The 20,263-nt window shown below is 37.7% G+C and overlaps 1 protein-coding gene across 1 annotated transcript in view; it reads left to right on the top strand.

The window, feature by feature from the left end:
- Ccni (cyclin I) overlaps positions 1-20,263 on the top strand; it is a gene marked incomplete at its 5' end in the record, with an annotated part of 36,629 nt that overhangs the window by 12,683 nt on the left and 3,683 nt on the right. Inside the window, 4 exon segments of the mRNA XM_005388188.2 lie at positions 12,688-12,816; positions 16,149-16,223; positions 16,354-16,494; positions 16,724-16,954. Of these exon segments, the coding sequence (XP_005388245.1) occupies positions 12,688-12,816; positions 16,149-16,223; positions 16,354-16,494; positions 16,724-16,954 (576 nt within the window).

The raw sequence follows: 20,263 nt of genomic DNA, 5'->3' as shown, positions 1-20,263 counted from the left end.
AGATCTATGAATGCTTTTAGTTCAGCTAGTGAGGTGTCATAATAAAGACATTTTTTTAGTATGGTTGTTGGTGTGTAAGAACACTTCACTTGCATTTCAGCCTTTGTGTATTTCACAGAATCTTGTAGTATTTTTTTTTGTTACAATTTCCAACATTGAATAGCAGTGCTGACATTTTGTCCAGTAGGTTTCACCCCTGCCAAGACCCTCTCTATTTTCAGACCTAGCTCTAACATTGGATCTTTCCATTTGGTTGCAACATTTCAAATATTCAAGTGTGTACTTATTGCTGTTTCCTCCTCATCTAAATGAAGGAGGTCTGTTTGCATTCCTTGTGTCTGAATCAGTCAGTTCTTGCTCTTTTTCACTGACACAGGAACTTTAGGTCACTGTGTCAAAGTCACCATCGTCATCGTCACCATCACCATCATCATATACCCACACCACTCCACTTTTATGAAAGCATGTGTTTTACCATAATGGATCATCTTTATTAGCCATGCTTGAGTAATCTGATGATTCACTTTTGACCTCCTCTAAAACTTGCAAATGCGGTTTTTCATGTGCCATTGTAATGAGTTGGGCTACTTCTATCAGAAAAATGAAAAGAAAACTTTTTTTTTTTTTTCAACAAATCTTGGAGTGGCATGGGTCTATTGGACTCTCTGTGATGCTTGGGTAAACATACACAGGGCCAGTAGGACCATAAAGGTGGGTCCAAATCCCATTTTGACACTTTTGCACATATACACATTCCTTGCTGTTTGTCATACCAAATGGGTAAGCACATAGATTGTTTAGCCCTCAGGGAAAAGTCCTGAGATGCACAGCTAGCTACTGTAACACTAAAGTTCAGAATAATAGAAAAAGGAGAGGTAGTTCTGCTGGATCCAGGCTTATACATCAAGGGTATGATGTTGACAGTACATTTATCATAAATGGCTTGCGATAAAGTCCTATTTTCTTTAGGGTTTTTATCATGAACTGATGTTGGATTTTGTCAAAGGCTTTTTCTGTGTCTATTTTGATGACCGTGTAATAATCTTTGTCCTGTTTATGTCGTATATTATACATGTTGATTGGCTTTTGTTAAACCATCCTTGCGCCCCTGTAAGACACCAGCTACATCATGATGTATAATCTTTTTAATGATTTGTTGCATTCTGTTTACTAATATCTTGTAGACTATCTTTTGCATTTGTATTCATTAAAGAGGTTAGCCTATAGTTGTCCTTTTTAGTAGAGTCCTTGTCTGGTTTTGGAATCAGGATAATACTAACACCCAGGAATGAGTTTGGCAGTACTCTTTCACTTTCATTACTTTGAGGAGTACAGTATTGCATTAAATCTTCCCTGAAGTTATAGAATTCAGTGGTAATCTATAGGTGCTGGGGTTTTTTAGTTGGGTTTTTTTTTTATGTCTTTTAATTACTGCTTCAATTTCATTGCCTGCTACAGTGTTGTTCAGGGTTGTTTTGGTTCAGTTTTGGTAATTCATCTGTATCTAGGAAGTTACCCTTCCAATTTATTGGAGTACAGGTGCAGGTTTTAAGGTAGTTTTCTGTGGTGTCTGTTTTGCCTTTGTTCTTTCTACTTACAATGATTTGGGTCTCTTGTTCCCTTGGTGGAGGTGGGTTGGTTAGGTTTCTGTTTGGAAAGAGCTCTTAATTCTTTACTTCTTTGCTTCTGCTGAGGTCTTTATAATTTCCTTCATTATACTAGCCTTGGGTTTCGATTGTTTATTTTAATACCCTGATGTACATGATTAGGTTATGGTCTTGCTGTTTTTTTCTGATGTGGGTGTTTACAGCTGTAAACTTTCCTCTTAGGACAGCTTTCATTGTGTCCAATAGGTTCTGGTATGTTGTAATGGCATTATTTGATTCTAAGAACTACTTTCTTGCTTCATTTCTTGTGATTGATTGATTATTCAATAGAGTATTGTTTAATTTCCATGTGTTTGCATAATTACTGTGATTTTTTTTTGCCATTGATTTCTAGTTTTAGTGCACCATGATCTGCTAATACACATGGGATAATTTTGTTTCTTTTGCATTTACTTAAGCATGCCTTATGAGCTACATGTAATCTATTTTGGGTGAAACACTGTTAGATACCTGTTAACCATTTGTTTAAAGGTTTGGTTTGACTCTCAGTTTTCTTTGTTGATTTTTTTGGGGGGGGGTGTCTAGATCTATTTGTGACAGCGGGGTGTGGGTATTGGGATCTTCTACTATAGTTGTGTTGATGTTTATCTGATCTTTTTATCCACTATTGTCTGTTTTATGAAGTTAAATGTGCTGGTGTTCAGTGTGTATGTATTTATAATTGTTAGCTTTTGCTGTTGAATCATTCCTTCAATAAATATGTGACAACCTTCTTTACCTCTTCTAATCAGTTTTGGCTTGACATCCACTTTGTCTGAAAATAGGGTAGCTACTACTACATTATTTCCTTGTTACTGAGGATCCCCGTCTCCTTCAGTTTACTGCTTACCCTACCTGGTTTGGCATTGCTGACTTCATTGTATACTTCTACAATATTCTTGATAATTTTTTGAAGTGCTGGTTTGGCGTTTATGAATTTCTTAAGGTGCTCTTTGTCATGGAAAGACCTTCCTTCTCTATCTTTTTTGAAAGGTAGTTCTTCAGGATATGTCAGTCCAGGTTGGAAGTATTTTCTTTTAGAACTTGAAGCACTTTACTCCAAGCTCTTCTGGCCTTTAAGGTTTATGTTGAGAAATTGCTGTAATTCTAATGAGTTGACCAATCATTTATTGGTTGCTTTTCTCTAACAGCTTTAAAGATTTGGTCCTTGTGTTGGACTTCTGGGGTTATTGACTATGATGTGTTGTGGGGAAGTTCTTTATGATGGTGATGTTCTGTTTTCCTGTATGCCTTGTTTATCTGTATGTTAAATTCTTTCCCAAAACTTGAGGGTTTTCTATTACTCTGTGAACAGGTATTTTTAATGCCATTCATGTTGTCATCTGATTTTTCACTAATTCCAATTAATCTTAAAAATTTGTCTTCCTGGTGTCATCTAACAGCTATTGGGTCCATTTTCCTTGTTCTTTTATTGGTTTTAAGGTATCCCTGAGTGCACGGTCACCTGCATCAGCCTTATGTTCTGTTTCTGACACTGTCCTCATGTTGGTCACTTCTGTTTTCAATAACATTTTTCATCTGGATTTGTTCGGTGCCTTTTCATGAACTCTATTTCTTTGGTAAAGTGGTTTGTGTATTTTGTTTAGCTCAGCTAGCTTCTCTTTACTATACGTGCTGCTGAAGCGAGCACATCAGCTAGCTTTTTATTTTATTTATTTACATTTTTGTCTTCTGGAGACAGGGTCTCACTATGCAGTTCAGGCTGGCCTTGAGCTCACTTTGTAGCCCAGTGTGGCCTTGAACTTGAAACATCCTCCTGCCTCAGCCTCCCTGCCTCAACCTCCCAAGTGCTAGACTTACAGGTGTGCATCACCACGCCCACCTAGCTTTTTATTAAATCTCTTACCTGCATTGTTATATAATCTTTGAGCTCCTGAGCGCCTTACTGATACAGGTTTTTTTCTTTTTTGTTTTTTTGATCTTTTCATCAGTTCATATTGTTCAGCTGTTTGGCTTTAGTTTTTGTTTTTCCTCCGCTTCCATGCCCCATGGATCAGCTTTGGGGGAGTTGGAAGGTTTTCGAAGCATTTTGTTCCCTTGCTTTCTCATGTTTGATTGATTTTGGCTAAGAATTGAGAGTCAGTTATAGTGGACTTTATTGCTAACATGGAGCTTTTTAGTGTCTGCTTTCCAGATGAGCGTGGCCAACTAACTATAGGCTTCCATTGATTTGGGGAGAGGAGGGTGCAGTGTCATTGGTACGGCACCTAGTTCTCTGGAAATGAACTCTAGTATTGTGGATAAACCAAAGACAAACCAGAGATTGGCATATGGTGGAAACCAGTTAATTTCACCTGTACCACCCTGGCTCTAGCAACAAACCAGCAAAAATAATACAACCAAAGACAAACCGGATATTGGCATACCATAAGAACCAATTAAAACTACCTGTTCAAACTTAACAGTAGGAAAAAAAAATCCATAATTATAATATAGACACAAGGACATACCAAATATACTAAATGCACCAGCTGGCTCACCATTAACATTAAAAGTCAACTAAATACTTAAAGATTAATAATAAAGCTTAGTAGTAATACTACTAAAGGTAGACAGAATGAGAAATGGAAAAAGTAAAATTTGAAAAGTAATGAGAAAAGTGAGGTAAAGGATTGTATTAAGGATTGAAAGGAAATTAATAAAATTAGGTAAACGTGACAGAAAAGAACAAACAAGAAAAAGACAAGAAACAGCAAAAGAAAAAAAACACAAAAGTGAAGAGAAATAAGTCCCAAAACTTCCTTCATGTTTTTGAACAAGTGATTTCTTTCCAGAATCTGCAGTACTGGAGTCTACCAGAGTTACGGAGGGAGAGTGAGTGCTACGAGGACCTGTTTCATTCCCCATTCATAGTCTTGTGAAGGCTCAGTCTCGCCCCACCTTTCTCTTGCCATGGTTGGTCAGTGGTGTCTACCCTAAGGCTGTGTTCGCTCCAGCCGCTCTCAGTGTCTGTGTCCCAAGTCCCGGCTTTCTCCACCTGCCTTCACAGCCTATGGGTGTGTGAGGTGCCCCTTCTTCAGGGGCTGCTCTCTCCATACACCCCAAGCCGTGGCAGCCACCCAATGTGAGATGTATCCCCAGTCACGTTGGTGAATGGTGAAAGCAAACACATCAGTGAGCCATGTTGGATGTAAGCAGTGGAGCAGGGCAGGGGTGAGAGGGAATTGAGCAGTCCAGTGTACTTAGTGCTAGCCCTTTCAGACCCACCCTTCAAAAACCACAAGACTGCCTGGCTTCTCACCGCAGAGGGTGGGACTCCCGGGACCTTGCTGGCCTAAGTTTAAAATTCTTAGTGTTTCTGTGTCTAGCACATGCCATCTCCCAGTCGGTCACTGTAGTGGAATGGCCCCAGAAATCCTTTGGTGGCTCTGTAGCATCGTTGTTTCCCTGCAGTTAACCCGTCCCAAAATGACTCCTGATTGCATATCTCAGACATGACAGCTGCTGCCCTGAGTTTCTTCTCCAGCTCTCACTTGCCATGCAGTAGTTATTTTCAGTGTAAAACCCCTGTTTTTGTTTGTTGTGTTTTTCTTTGTTTTGGAGACAGGTTCTCGCTATGTAGTCCAGGCTGGCCTTGAACTCACTATGTAGCCCAGGCTGGCCTTGAGCTTGTAACTAGCCTTCTGCCTCTGCCTGTGGCTCAGGGATTACAGGTATATGCCACCATGCCTGGGCCTCATGCTGATTTGCAGTTTGCCATAACTATAGGCTTTTCTTGGGGCTAGCCTGGACTGCTTTTTCTCCCTGGAGCTGCTGATCCTCTCTGAGCTCACCTTGCATTAGCAGAGACAGGCTGTCCTTCCCAGGAGCTGGGTTTAACTTTCTAGACTGTTTCATTCTTTTTGTTGTTGTTTTGACACAGGGTTTCACTGTGTAGTTCATGCTGGCCTTGAACTCACTATGTGGCCCAGGCTGGACTCAAACTTTCAGTGATCCTCCTGCCTCAGCCTCCCAAGTACTGGGAATTACAGGTGAGCCACCACTCCCAGCATAGACTGCTTACTTTTTCCCTGTGTTGTACACAGTTTGTCCAGCTTTTCTAGTTTCTAGTTTTGCTGTTAGCATCCTCATTCTCAGAGACTAACTTTTTTTCCCCAAAACTTACTGTTTTTCAGTCATCTGCATTCCAGGCCCTGAACAAGCTGTATTTTCGTGCTGGTCTTTACTCTGCCACTTTTAGTGTGTTGCCATACCATTGTCTTTAGTGAATAAAAAATGCTTTTTATGTTTTTAAAGTCTTTTTGGTTTTTTGACTTGGTCTTGCTGTGTAATTCAGGCTGGACTTTTTAACTCATTATGCAGTTTGGGCTTACCCTCCTGCCTTAGCCTCCCAAGTGCTGGGATTATAGGTGTGCACCACCAGACCTGGTTTAAATCAGTCTTTGTAAGGAATTCAGTGAATTAGTAAGGTAATGTCAGTGTTGGAAATCTCTTTGGAAGATAACAAGCTAAACTCTTGCCTGTATGCCTTTTCTTCTAGAAATTTGTATATTTTTATCATATAATTACATGTATATACTGTACTTCCCCCCAGATAAGACTGGATCTTACATTAATTTTTGCTCCAAAAAACACCACAGTGCTTATTTTCAGGGAGTGTCTTATTTTTTCATATATAACAATCTATATTTATTCAGGTACATTTATTTCAGTTACATTTATTCATGTCATCTTTTAGAACATCATCATAACTATACAAACCCTGAATGCCGACTTGAATTAAGAATCTTGAGACTCTTATTTCCTATAGAACCATTGACCCCAGTCTCATGTCCAGCAGTTGAGTCCTCCCTGAATGAGCATTTCGTGTCCATCTAGACTCCTCACAGTGCATCGTTGCCTGACAGATTATGAAGACTCACACTAGACCCAACCATGTGTGTTCGTTATCAAGTGCTCACATTATTCATGCATTGTTCTGTATCTCGACTGATCATTCAGCAGGAAATCTCAGTTCATCTTTTTACATAGGGCTTACCTCTGTCCAGAGGCACCTGCTTCGGTATTTACAGATACTTAATATTTAATGTTTTAATGTCAATAGCAATATTTATTTATATTTAACTATATTAGTATTACAGTATTTTGTAATTCAGTACATCCATTGGGTGTACTAAATATGTCTGGCCTGGTTTTGGGTAGGGTTTTTATTATGAGCATCTTGAAAAAATTGTGTTAGGGTTTATTTTCTAGTTAGCTCTTATTTTGGGGGAAATACAGGGTGTGTGTGTGTGGGTGTGTGTGTGTGTTTTAAGATGACTGAAGTTTATCCACTCTGAAAGTTTATGAAGAAAATCTGTTGTACATCTCATTTTCCTAGACTTTAACATCGTGTTTGGTGGTCAGGAAGTTTTTAATATGAATGAATGACAAATACCAGAGTTCTTTATGTGTTACGTTAGGTTATCTTTTGCTCATAGGTAGGTGAAATCTGTATTTCTTATAATTCCACCCTACTTCTATTGTGTTTTGCCCATGAGCTAAAGAATACGTTCTTGGGCTGGGGATTTAGCTCAGCGGCAAAAGCGCCTGGCAAGCGCAAGGTCGTGAGTTCGGTTCCCGGTACCGGAGAGAAAAACCAAAAAAAAAAAAAAAGAATACGTTCTGCACTTACTATTGTCACTTTGCACATTGAAGATGAGTTGACTTGAATGAATACCTTCTATGATATAAGCATGTATATCTGCTGTTCTTTACTCCTCTGAAATAGGCTGTAGTGTAAGTTTGCTCAAGACTTCAACTAATAAATAAGTCATAATTCAACCTTACCTGAGGCAGTCTGTTCCTGATCTACTTTTTCATCTTTATATTTTCATGTGTATGTGTTGTTTTTAGATTTTTGAAAAATATTTCTTGCTTGCTCTTTCAGGCACTATTCTACACATGGTGGATATACCACAGTAGGAAAAAAGAGAAATTCTTTCTGCCCTTCGTGTTACTACATTCTGTAGCTGCTTTTAGAACCTTCTTTCCTTCTGTGCTGGCTCCTTGAGTTAGCATGTAGCCACCAGCAATAAACATAGTCTTTGAAGGTGTTTGCTGTATATTACTCTATTAGTACTCCGTCGATAAGTGATGTAACAAATACCAGTGAGGTAATATCAGAACAGCACAGCATCACACCTGCTAAAGGGTTTGCTTTCAGTCATGCCAAGCAGAAGTTGGTTTTAACTTTTAGAAATTTTGAATGAGTTTGGCCTACTGAGGTTAGAAGATATATAAAGCTGAGGGGGCTTGAGCTGCTTTTTAGGGTAACTTGTTTAATTCCTGTATTTTTTTTCTGCTACTCTCAGAGACTGGCTTTTCTATGTCCTGTTCCATATTTCATCTTTTTTTTTTTTTGGAGACAGGGTCTCACTTAGTTCAGGCTGGCCTTGAACTCACCTTGTAGCCTAAGCTGGCTTCGACCTTGTAGTGATCCTTCTGCCTCTGCCTCCTGAGTGCTAGGATTATAAGCATGTGGCACCACATGAGGCTGTTTCAACTGTCTCTATTTTTTCCTGGAAATGCTGGCAAAAATGGAAAATAACATATTTTAAAACTTTGTTTTATGCTTTACCCTAGTTTCCTTTTTCTTCTTCCTTTTTCCTGCCTAGTGTACCTCAAGGTCATTCTCTCACAATTTTCTTATAATTTACACCCCTATCCAAGAAATGAGGGCAGTGTAGTCAGGAGTGAATATTATACACCTGTAATTACCCTTCTATGTGCTCTCCACAGCACTCTATTTCCTTTATGATAGCGCACATATTTTCTTACGGAAGAGTTCTGTAATTTTTGTTTAACAGCATACAGTAGAACTACAGTAAACATTTATTAAATGGCTAATAATCATCATTTCTTCATAATTTATTAAGGTACCATACTATGTTTTTTGTTTGGGGGGTTGTTCTTTTGTGGTGCTGGGGATTGAGCCTAGGGCCTTGCACACACTAGGCAAGTGCTCTGCCACTAAGCTGCATCTTCAGACCCCCTATTGTGTTCTTGGTACTTGGAGAGAAGTTCTTTTACGTAAATAGTGCTTTCAGATTTATGATTTTTGTTATATGAATTTAGGGAAAATATAAAACTGGTCAAAGTAACACTGATCTTTTCTAAATTTATTTTGCTAGCATGCTTTTGATTCAGAAAACTTTGCCCCAAACTTTATATAAAGGTGGTTTTTGTTAGAATTTGTAACACTGAGGAATCAAATGCCATCTAATTATGTGATTTCCAGAAACAGGATGTTTTTTGTGTGTGTACTAGGAATTGAACCCAGGGCCTTGTATACAAGGTATGATAGAAATATCTGGTGATTTATATTTAACAAAGAAACTGGTAGCATATGGGTATATATGTGTTTTGCCAGTTGAACAAATTATAAATTCTGTTTTGGATTAGCTGTTCAACCAGCTCACTGAATCCTCTTAACCCTGTTGAGCAATCCACATAAGTAAAAACAATTTCTTTGATAAAATCAGAAAATACTGTCTAGATCTTGCTTGCTTTCCTTTTTTCTTTAATCCCTTTTTAAAAAGATGAATAGGAAAATGGGAATAGAATTACTTCAGGCATGGAACTTCCTTTTTGTAAGCTGTGTTTGAATTTATTTGAAAAAATGATCTGTGAATTAGTATTACTTCAGTAAGTATGGGTCTTACCAAACTATTACCTTTGGTGGAACATGGTTGTACTGCTAGTTATAAGTTGTTTTTTGGATTTTTCTGGTCATTGGAGAATCAAATAGTTGTGAGGAAGGAAAGAAAAAATAATACTGCCATTTTCATTCTGTGTCTTTGCTTTACATAATTTCCATCACTCGTAACCACAATATGGTAACCTTTCTATTCTATATCATCTTTTGTGGTAATTAAAATGTTTGTGTTTGTATTGTTACTCAGGAATGTTTTTCTTCCGTATCCTCTATTGTATCTCCAACCTGAAGATAGAATTAGTGTTCTTATTTCTCTTTTTTTTTAGACAAGGTCTCACTATGTAGTTCAAGGTAGCTTTCAACTTGCTATGTAGCCTAGTCTAGCCTCAAACTCACAGCAGTCCTGCCTCAGCTTCCGGAGTGCTGCAATTATAGCCGTGCACCACCATGACTGGCCTTATTTCTGCTTTAGATCGTTGTTCAGTTTCATCAGATTGTTACCACTGCCAACCTCCCTTTTGTGAACTTCTTCATCATTTATTTGTTTGGCTGGCTTACTTGACATTGCTTTTCCTTCTCCTCAGTGCTTAACTCTCCTTACTTAGTGGGTTTATGATTGCCCTCATTCCCAGGCCCCTTTAGAGCAGAGCTAGATCTTAGAGTAGTACCTCAGGGTTCCATGAACATGTGAGAGGTTGTAGAATTAGGGACCATGATACTTAACCCACGCCCCAGCTGCAAGCCTGTGTCTGCTTTCTCTCGCCTCCTAAAGAAGCCGTAGCTCCACACAGTGGTGTTTTGCTGCCTTTTTCAGTCTCTGTGAGAGGAGTAACCTAAACTCACGGCCCTCGTAGCCTTATTGTAGTTTGTTTAGTCATACTGGACATTAGTCGTTCTTGTCCGTAGGGTATAGCTGCTGCTGTATGAACTGAAAACTTGTCCAGCCCATGTCTTTGCCGATGAACTTGCTTACATTCCTGTTCCCTTTTGACTAATAAATGATATGACTGATACTCAGGTTAACAATTGCTAGCAGTCTCTTACCTGCCTTGGTTTTTGTTTGCAGACTTCAAGAGCTTAACTGTAGTGGCTGCCCTGAGGTTGACATCATTTCTGTCTTTCAGAGTAAAGTTCACAGGCTTAAATACCAGATACTTATCTTTGATCACGCCAACTCAGAAATCAAAACGGTCTCTCTTACCGCAAGGCTTAAGTGTAAACAGAGATTTCTTTTCATTTGTTACCTTAATAAACAGATATTAATATGAGATTGTAAACTGTATTTTTTGTTAGTATGCCTTTTTAAATCTTGTCGAAGAGTATTTAAATTTAATTTCAGTAATATTCTTTTATTAGGATCTCTCTTTTTTGAGGGCACTAAAGATTAAAGCCACGGTCTTCACACTGAGCTACATCTGCAGCCCTTTTTTCTGGCAGTTTTATTAGTACATGTTTGCAGTACATGATTACATGTATCCTGGAGAGTTGGTACATGTACATGACATGTCTTAATTCTTTTATGGTCCCTCCTTCTCCTTTGTAGTATTTCTTACGCGTTACTGTATGGTCATTTCAAAGGGAGTTGGCCAGAAGGTACATGGATGTATGGTAGATCGTTAACTTCTTAAAAAGATGTCATAACTGAATTTAGAGCTAAATATAAAAAACAATGTGTTATTAGTTGGTTTGGCTGACACAGAACACTGTGTCATTCCAAAGCTGAAGAGTAAATTGAAGGAGGAGGAATTGGAATAAAATGAGCAATTATTAGATTTAGTGGCAGAGATTATGAGCACCAAGTTATGTATTCCTCATAATACCACAGAAAACCAAGAAAAATGAAAGACATTTCAACTAAAATTTGTTTGAGGCGATAATATTGTCAAGATGAACAGCTTTTAATGCTCTAATAAGTATTAATGCATCATTTTATAATAAGGGATTAATTTTACAAAGTTGACACTAGAGCCAGGTGTGGTGGCACAAGCCTGTAATCCCAGCACAGGGATTGTGAGGCAGGACCATCATAAGTTTAATCCCATCCTTGATAATTTAATGATGTAGAGAGACCCTCAAAAAGTAAAAGAAGGGCTCGAAACATAACTCAGTGCCAAGGTCCTGGGTTCAGTCTTTAGCACTGCCATAAAAAGAAAAAACAAGTTGATCACATAAGAAAGGTTTAAGCTGTGGTTACTATACTAAGGACGAAGATAGGAAATAGATAAAAAGTAGTTACAGTGGGTTACCTTTACCTGTCTGGAACTCTCACTTGTGTACAACACCCTTTTCCAGCTCATCACAAAAGTACTGTCATTTCTGTACTGGTTATTAATTTACCAGCAGAAGTGGTACTGGTAAGGGTCTGTCATTTAACATCAGTAATTTCTAGCTGTTGTTAGTAGTAACTGAAACTCCAGAGTAAAGGAACCTGAATTGTTTTTGCTTTGAAGTGTGTACCGTCTAAAAGTTCAACCTCTGCTTAGCAATTAAAAACAGTATGTGCAGCTGGGTGTGTTGGTGTGCACTGTAGTGCAGAAAGGGCTGGTAATACAGCTCAGTGTGAAGGCAAAAGAACAAACAAAACAGAGCTGGATGCGGTGGCACATACTTGTAGTCTCAGGCTGAGGCAGGAGGATTGCTTAAACTCAGGAGTTTGAGGCTAGCCTGGGTACCCTTTTCATAAATAAAATGCAGGAAAATTAATTGCTTCTTGTTTACGGCAGTCTTTGGAAGTAATAATTTAGCTCAGGTCATTATCCTCTTTAGTTTTCCTTTTAGCTGTGGTTCATTCGTTTTGGTATTTTTCATTTATTAATACTGGTTGTTCTGGCTCTAGTGGCTATCTTTCTGTTATCATGGTCCATTTCTGTTTCCTGCAGTGAGTTAATCACTATTTGATGCCTTAGACACTTCATTAATTTCAACAGTTGGGAAAACTTAATTATATTACCAGTTGAGAGATGTATTTAAATTTTAAAATGTTATATTCCTGAGCTGGGGATGTAACTCAGTGGTATAGCATTTGCTTAGCTTGAATGAAGCCCTTGGGTTTGATTCCCAGTACTCTATCCCCCAGAAAGTTTCCTGAGCATCTCAGTTTAAACTATATTTGGTCAAGTGACATAGTGAAAATTTTAGTAGAGTAAAAGAATATGGGATATTGATAGTAAATACGATAATAGTTAAGTTTTATCTTCATCTACAGTATAGTTTTGAATAACAACATTTTAACATATAAATGCATTTTCTATAATATTTGCTAACCTTTATGAAAGACAATTCTAAATATACCCTTGATAACTGAAAAAGGGCTGGTGATACAGCTGTTTTTTCTGTTATTTGCTGTTATTTCTTTAACTTTGTTTTATAATTACTCCTTTGTAGAGTGTTTCTCCATCACAGAGAGATGAAGTAATTCAGTGGCTGGCCAAACTCAAGTACCAATTCAACCTTTACCCAGAAACATTTGCTTTGGCTAGCAGTCTTTTGGACAGGTTTTTAGCTACTGTAAAGGTAAATATTTTAAAGTATACTTACGTATGACTAACTTTTGGGGGGGTTATATGTTAAACTAGAGGCATTCAGTAAAGTGCTATAACGTAGAAAGAACTAGAAAACTTTCTGCAGAATGGTATATGTACTCAAATGAAAACATGTTATCTTCTGCCATTTTATATTTTTGTTTCTAACTGTATTCTGTAATTTTCTTTTTGCAACAAATACTCTTAACTTTTGTTTATATAGTTTTTATTATAAACCATGTAGCATTGGTAGAATGTTTAGTCATCTCTAATGGTGCACTATAGAAGTGGATAGTGAATCAATAGAAAAGTAGAAGCCTTTTTCAGATTTTTCTTACTTTTTATTTGTTGACTATATATATTTTGTGGTTTTCTGGATGATATGTAAATACTTTCCAAGGACATACTTCGGGATGTAAAGATGTCATAAAATAATCTTGGTATATTTTTATTAATAGTAGCATATGAATATTTTTTTTTTTATATTCAGGTTTTATATTGTCCTTATTGCTGTAATATACCATTGGCTATATTGTGCCATAGTAGGCCCACAACACATTTAAAGCGAAAACTCAGCATTTATTTAATGGCAAAGCTTGAAAGAGTAGAAAAGCAATTAATTTGCTTACATGCCTAGGAATGTATAAAATGTGAATTAAGTGCTTTGTTACTAGGCATTATGGCCTGTATCTAGATGTCCTCCCAAATTCACATGTACTCTAGGTGTGGGGCTTTGGGGAGGTGCTTGGATCATGGTTGTATGATAACTGGATTAGTCCACTGATTGGTTTGCCTAGCTCTGGGTGTGGATAATGAAAGGCCCATCCTGGGTGTGCATAACACCAACCAGTAGGCTTGTAGCCTGAATGGAATATAAAGGGAAAGGAAGGCTCCTTAGCTCTGTCCTGCCTACATACTATCAACTGTTTCTCCTCTGCCATGTTGCCCTGCCTTTCTTCCTTTAACTTGGTGTCAGGTATTACGTCCTAGCAAGAAGAGTAAGATACTAGGTATGAAAAAGGAAAGTCAAAGAGTATGGAATGTAAGATTTTGAATAGCCATTCAGTTATTTTATATTTCAGACTTCTACTCTTAAGAGACTTAAAGAACCCTTAATCCTATTTTTTTTTTATTTATTTATTTTTTTGGTACCGGGAATCTAACTCATGACCTCAGGCTTGCCAGGCAAGCACTTACGCCACTGAGCTATATCCCCAGCCTGAGAACACTTAATTCTAATGATGCTAATTGAAATCTGGGTAATCTGAAAACTCTACTTGCAGCATGCCTTCCTCCCGCTTTACCACAGCTAACTTCCCTTTCACAAATAGCTCCATGAAAAGGAGATTTTAAAGATAGTGGTCATGCCTAGGTCATACATTTTTCAAAAATTGAGCCGAGTCTACTATCATAAAAGATATTTCCTGTGCTTATTAAACATTTTAAATAATTTAGGAAAATTCTGGAAACAAGTTTGAAACTGTCTAGGATGTAATTTTTTAAAAGGCGCTTAAAGCAAACGATAAAAGGACTGCAATAATGAACTGAATGGAGCCTCCAGAGCTTTCATCCTATACAGGTCACTATGAAGCTCTTCAGAAATGAGCTGGGGATGCAGCTGAGTGGCAGAGTGCTTGCTTACGATGGATGAGGCCTGAGTTCAATCCCAGGCACCACAAAAATAAAAATAAGCAACCCAGGGTAGCAACTCAGTGGTTGTGTTTGCTCAGCATGCACAAAGGCCCAGAGTTTGATTAAAAATAACAACAAAAGACTTGGCCCTATTCCAGATCTTATGAATCCAATTTTCTGGTAGATGAGATACTGGTTGTCTAGATTTAAGGGGAAAAAACATACAGATGAATATTATATTGCAACCAGATTCAAGAAGACTGTTGGCTTTTTAATTACACATTTAATATTGGGATTCTTTTTACTACTAAATTTTATGTATGTGTGATTTTTGGCAGGTTGGTTTTTTGAGACAGGGTTTCACTATATATATCTGGCCTTGAACATGTAGTAGCCCAGTTGAACCTTTTGCCTCAGCCTCCAAAGTGCTGAGATTACAGGCTTGCGCCCCCATACCCTTATTTTTTTTTACTGGTACCCTTGATTCAGAGATTATATTGCCTACCCAAAGTTGTTAACCGTTCTTTTCATTGTAATGAACTTAGATTACTTCAGAGATGTAGGATTTTATATTTTACATACATAGAGAAGTAAAGGATCCTGGAAAAGTCCTAGTAACAAAATCTGAGTTTATTTCTTAGATCACCTGTGTTGTCTCTCTCAGCCTCTGAGACTGTTTTCTTACCTGTAGGAGGAAGTTATAATAGACATGATACTCTTTTCGGAAGTGCCTTTTAAACTGTAATTCTTCGATTGATAATCATTTATAACAATATTGTTAGTATTGAAACAGCTTTTATTTCTTACATCAGCACAGAATTGAAAGATTCCTGGACTGTAAGCCACTTATGCCGAGGCAGTGGTCATCGGCACATTTAATGCTTATTTAAGTATAAAGTAAATGTTGAGACAGGTTTTACTGTTTGTGTATTATATATATGTTACCTAAATTATCTCTGTTGAGTTTAATTGCCTGAATTGTTTTCTACATTCTGGTATTGCATTGGCAAGCACATTAAAATTGGGTCTGCCTTTTACATAGAAAACCAGGCAAATTCTAATCATCTTGTGTGTGTCAAACTCAAGAAAGGTTTTTTTTTTAAACCACTAAATTGAGGACCTTTTCATTCTTACTGTGGAATTTGAATAGAGGTTTGTGTGCATGTGTGGACACTTAATAATTAGAAAATTTCTTTTCTGCTAGCATTGTATGATTTTTTTAAAAAAGCATTTGCAGTGTACTAATATTCTATTAGTGTACTAATATTCTATTTCTTTTTTCTCTTTAACTTCCCTGACACTAGTATATTACTGATATTTTTAGATAGGTAGAGAATGAAGCTAGCTTTAAGAATATATACACACGAAAAGATACTTTAAAATTTTACTAACATTTATTAAATAGAGACCTTTATAATTAGGCTCTTCTTTGCTGAATAGAAATTTAGCTTTGACTGTCTGACTTAGGTTAAACTTACAGGGTAGAATTTTTATTCCTGTAGAACATCACATGGCTAGGGTTGTGATGTTAAATGTTAACTCTGATCTAGAAAGGGATCAGTGAGAATTAGATGGAATTCTGTAGAATTGTCTGCATACTTGTCTTATTCACATATATAGTTTAAAGTTATAAAAAGTTAATAAACTTTTTTTAAAAATCACTTGTTGCTTTTTACCTTTTTAAACTTTTAGGCACACCCAAAATACTTGAGTTGTATTGCAATTAGCTGCTTTTTCCTGGCTGCCAAGACTGTTGAAGAGGATGAGGTAATAAATCCTTGCATGATTAGTTGTTTCTTTTTCAAAAATTTCACTTTTTAAATTAACTTGCTAGTTGTTTAATTTTAACAAAAATTAAAAGTGTCCTTCCTATCCCTGTTCCCTTTGCTTTGGATAGAAAATTCCAGTTCTGAAGGTACTGGCAAGAGACAGTTTCTGTGGATGTTCCTCTTCTGAAATTTTGAGAATGGAGAGAATTATTCTGGATAAGTTGAATTGGGATCTTCACACAGCCACACCATTGGATTTTCTTCACATTGTAAATACACCCACAGTATTTCTTACTGGAATATGTAGTGCTGTTTTAGTAACTTGAAAAATTAGGGATATATGTCTAAGTCACTACATTAATTAGTAACTTAGAAACTTAGAAATTGACAAATTTAGAAATTAAGATCTGAAGAGGTCCTATTAATTTCTACATGTAATTTCCTGCACATTTTAAGTAATATGAGAATGATCTTGTGATTTTTTTTCTCCCGCCCCAGTTCCATGCCATTGCAGTGTCAGCCAGGCCTCAGTTGCTGTTCAGTCTGCCCGCATTGAGCCCGTCGCAGCATTTGACCGTCCTCACCAAACAGTTGCTACACTGTATGGCCTGTAACCAGCTTCTGCAGTTCAAAGGGTCCATGCTGGCCCTGGCCATGGTTAGCTTGGAAATGGAGAAACTCATTCCTGATTGGCTTCCTCTGACAATTGAACTGCTTCAGAAAGCACAGGTAGGTGTTAGTCCATTGAGTACCCATTTTAGGTTTTTCTCCGCAGCATATACAGGGTCACCAGATGGTTATAAAACTGAGACATTTCTAATTTTATAGTGACAAACTGTTTTTTAAAAAGTAGATAAAAGTATCAGATACTTGAAACTTATGGGCTAGATGTCTTTTTTCTTTCATAAAATTTAGGTGGTATTTCCTTGTTTCTTTTCAACTCTTCCAGATGAAGAATTTTGAAAAATTAAGATTCTTAATATAGTCTTCCTTGGTTTTGAATAGAGAAATACGTAGCTGTACGTTTCATGTAGTATGTCTCAACTTCACTCAGTTTATAAAGTTATTAAAAATGTATACCACAAAAAGTTGCTTTTTAGCCAAATAATTTACTTTTGACTAGAAAGTGAACCATTTGTGCCAGACTTTGGTAGGTGAAAGCTGCCTTTCTGAAAGGAGTTTTGTCCTCATAGTTCCTACTGTTGCGTAAGATTAGTTTGCATTTCTGTCTACAAATTGCTTTAAATGTTATGGGCTGATACGTTATCACCCACCCAAGAACAATATAAAGGTTTAGTGGAGAGAATTCTCATTCAAATGTAATAATGCTGTATGTTGACAACTACTTGAAGAGATGCCTTCCCGGTTCTGTTGATACCACCAAGTTTAGGTTTGCTGCAAACCATATTCCTCTACCAGCTGTGTCCACAACAGAGTCATGAACCTTGCCCTTTGTAAGGCTGTATTTATTCTTAGTTAGCAATACTCTGGTCATGCTTATTGGATATTAATTAGAAGACTATTACATTCTGAGCTTAAAACATTTTGCAATATAAAGAGAACTACAGTGGTACTATAATTGTAGAAAATAGTTACTTTATTCTATGGTAAAATTTACAATAATAGAAAGTAATATTTAAAATTTCTCTTTAAACATACAGATGCAAGCTATGAAGGGTAGGCAGACAGTGAGAAGTGAAGTAACTGAGGGCCATCTCACCTTTGGAGAATTTCAGGCCCTAGTTTGTAAGCAGAGAAGGGCTGACTCTAAAAAGGAATGATGATCAGAGCATTATGTAGTCAGAGCTGTTCCTGTGTAACAGGTTGTTCTCCTTTACAAGGGAGATACAGTTTTAAAAATAAATCATTACTTTTCACAGTAGCCCACTGGTGCCTCCCAGACACAGGGTACACATTTATTTTTGCTTTTATCCTTTTATTCCTTCTGTTTGACCCAGATTTGCTCTGCAGAGCCAGGTTGTTTTTGTTCTTGGTTTTCGGGTTTTTTTGGTCTTGTTTTGAGAAAGGGTTTCACTATATAGCCCGGGCTGGCCTCAAACTCACTATGATCCGCCTGCCTCAGCCTCCCAGGTGCTGGGATTACAGGCGTGTACCACTATGCCCAGCTGCAGAGCCAGTTTCTTCCTTAAATATTCACCCTTCACTTTTTAAGTAACTTTTGGCATTGTTAAAAAGACTAAATAGCATATCTTAGATTCAGATTTAGTGCTTTTATTGAATTAAATGTTGTAATGAAAATAAACCCTAGAAGGAAGTTACTTAGTGTTTTTAGAAATTACCACAAACCACCATAGAAATGAATAGCATGGCACAGGAAACTTAATTTTTCTACCTAAAATGTTGGAGGTAAAGTTAAATATTAATCCTCTACATTAGATTATGAAGTAGGGGTATGAACGTTAATAGAAAATGTCTATTACATTATTTTTTCATTGAAATAAATGACTTATTTTTAAAGCCTCATGAGTTGGCCTCTTGGTCCACTCCCAAGGAAGACAGAAAAAGAAGTTCTGCATAAAAGTGTTATTATCACAAAAATAGGGCAGATTTTGAAGCATACTTAAGAATACTGTAAATAGTATTGTGTATGCTCAGCTTTGAGAGCTTGTTTTCCATTGAACACTGGGAAAGCTGTAGCTTCACTTTTGTGTGTTTTCTGGTGCTGGAAGAAAATGTTTGCTGAGCTTACTTGCCCTTAATTGAAGGAGTGTTATGAACTTCGGATTTGACAGGATCTTCTTAGAAATCACTTCATTCAGTACTTTACTTTATAGCTCCCCTTCAGGCAATGCGGACTTCCTTAGAGCCACATAGAGTTACTTAGTCCTGAAGAGGACTGAGACAACCAGGGTTTTTCCAGTGCCACAGAACAGTAAAGATTCTAGTCTGGTGGTTTTCAGAGTTTCCTTTAGAAGGGGAGCCCTATTCTGCAAACATTTTTTGAAAAAACTATGACATGCTCATTGGAAATAGTGATTTTTAAAAAAAAAAGTCTCTGTAATAGGGAAGATAGTGAATAAAAACAAGCTCACAAAACTTGGTAGACTTTTGGACTTGGTCCAGCAGCTCATCTCTAAAACTAAGTTGAGCTGATGAGCAAGTCTTGTGCCCCAAGCATAGAAAGCTTTGGTTCTTTTAGACTCAGTTCCGTCTTTGCTAAGTTCACCTTTGTCTCAGATTGGAGACCAGGAGTTAGTATCTTTGTAATGAGACCTATGATGAGGCCTGGGTTTCTGGTCTGGTACAGGAAATTCTGGCATCAGACTGTAGAGGTCTTGCCTCCCCTTGCATGTTTTCAGTCTTCTGGTGGTGCTGGAGATTCAACTCTGAGCCCTGTGCTTCTGCCACTGAGCTACACCCCCAGACCAGTGCCAGCATTACTTTGGTTGTGATCCCTAGCATCTTGGTTGGAGGAAGGGTTCTGTAGAGCTCTTGTGCTGTGAGGAGGCCACTGTCACTAGCTTTTGCCGTGCCTGCCTCTGGTCTTGGGACAAAGTAGGGGGAATATTCTTCATTTGAAAGACAAGCCTCCTCATACACCCTCCTTTGCAAGCTTTGTGCTACCTATTGATCTCCAGTCCAGAATGGCTAAACCAGTTTCTCTTCCTACTCCTTCCCTGCTTCTGCCCTTGCCCTACGTGTGTGGCTATGCTCATGTCCTCCTCTCATTGATGTATCCTACCCCTGTAATCTCAGGGTGTTAACTCTGCACTGATTTCCCTACTGTCTAGCTAGCAGTAGTCAAAGTAGGGGATCTAGTTTAAAAATAAAGTCCGCAGTCAAAAAGCAGACCCCTCCGTCAAGCATGGTGGCACAGGCCTGTAATCCCAGCACTCCAGCCAAGGCAGGGAGCTCATAGTGAGTTCAAGGCCAGCCTGCACATAGAGTGAGACCCTGTCTCAAAAAAAGTGGCAGAGCCTCTCTATCAGGATATTCCACCACCACCAGGGCATCCTGGTTCTTCTTCAGGTCCCTAACATCAAACTGTACAAGCAGATATTCTCATTGCTTCAGGAT

Source organism: Chinchilla lanigera, unplaced genomic scaffold (assembly GCF_000276665.1).
Source record: "Chinchilla lanigera isolate Chin_1 unplaced genomic scaffold, ChiLan1.0 scaffold00032, whole genome shotgun sequence".
Classification (NCBI taxonomy): domain Eukaryota; kingdom Metazoa; phylum Chordata; class Mammalia; order Rodentia; family Chinchillidae; genus Chinchilla; species Chinchilla lanigera.
Note: the sequence above shows the minus strand (reverse complement) of the source record. Positions and strands in the feature narration are given on the sequence as shown.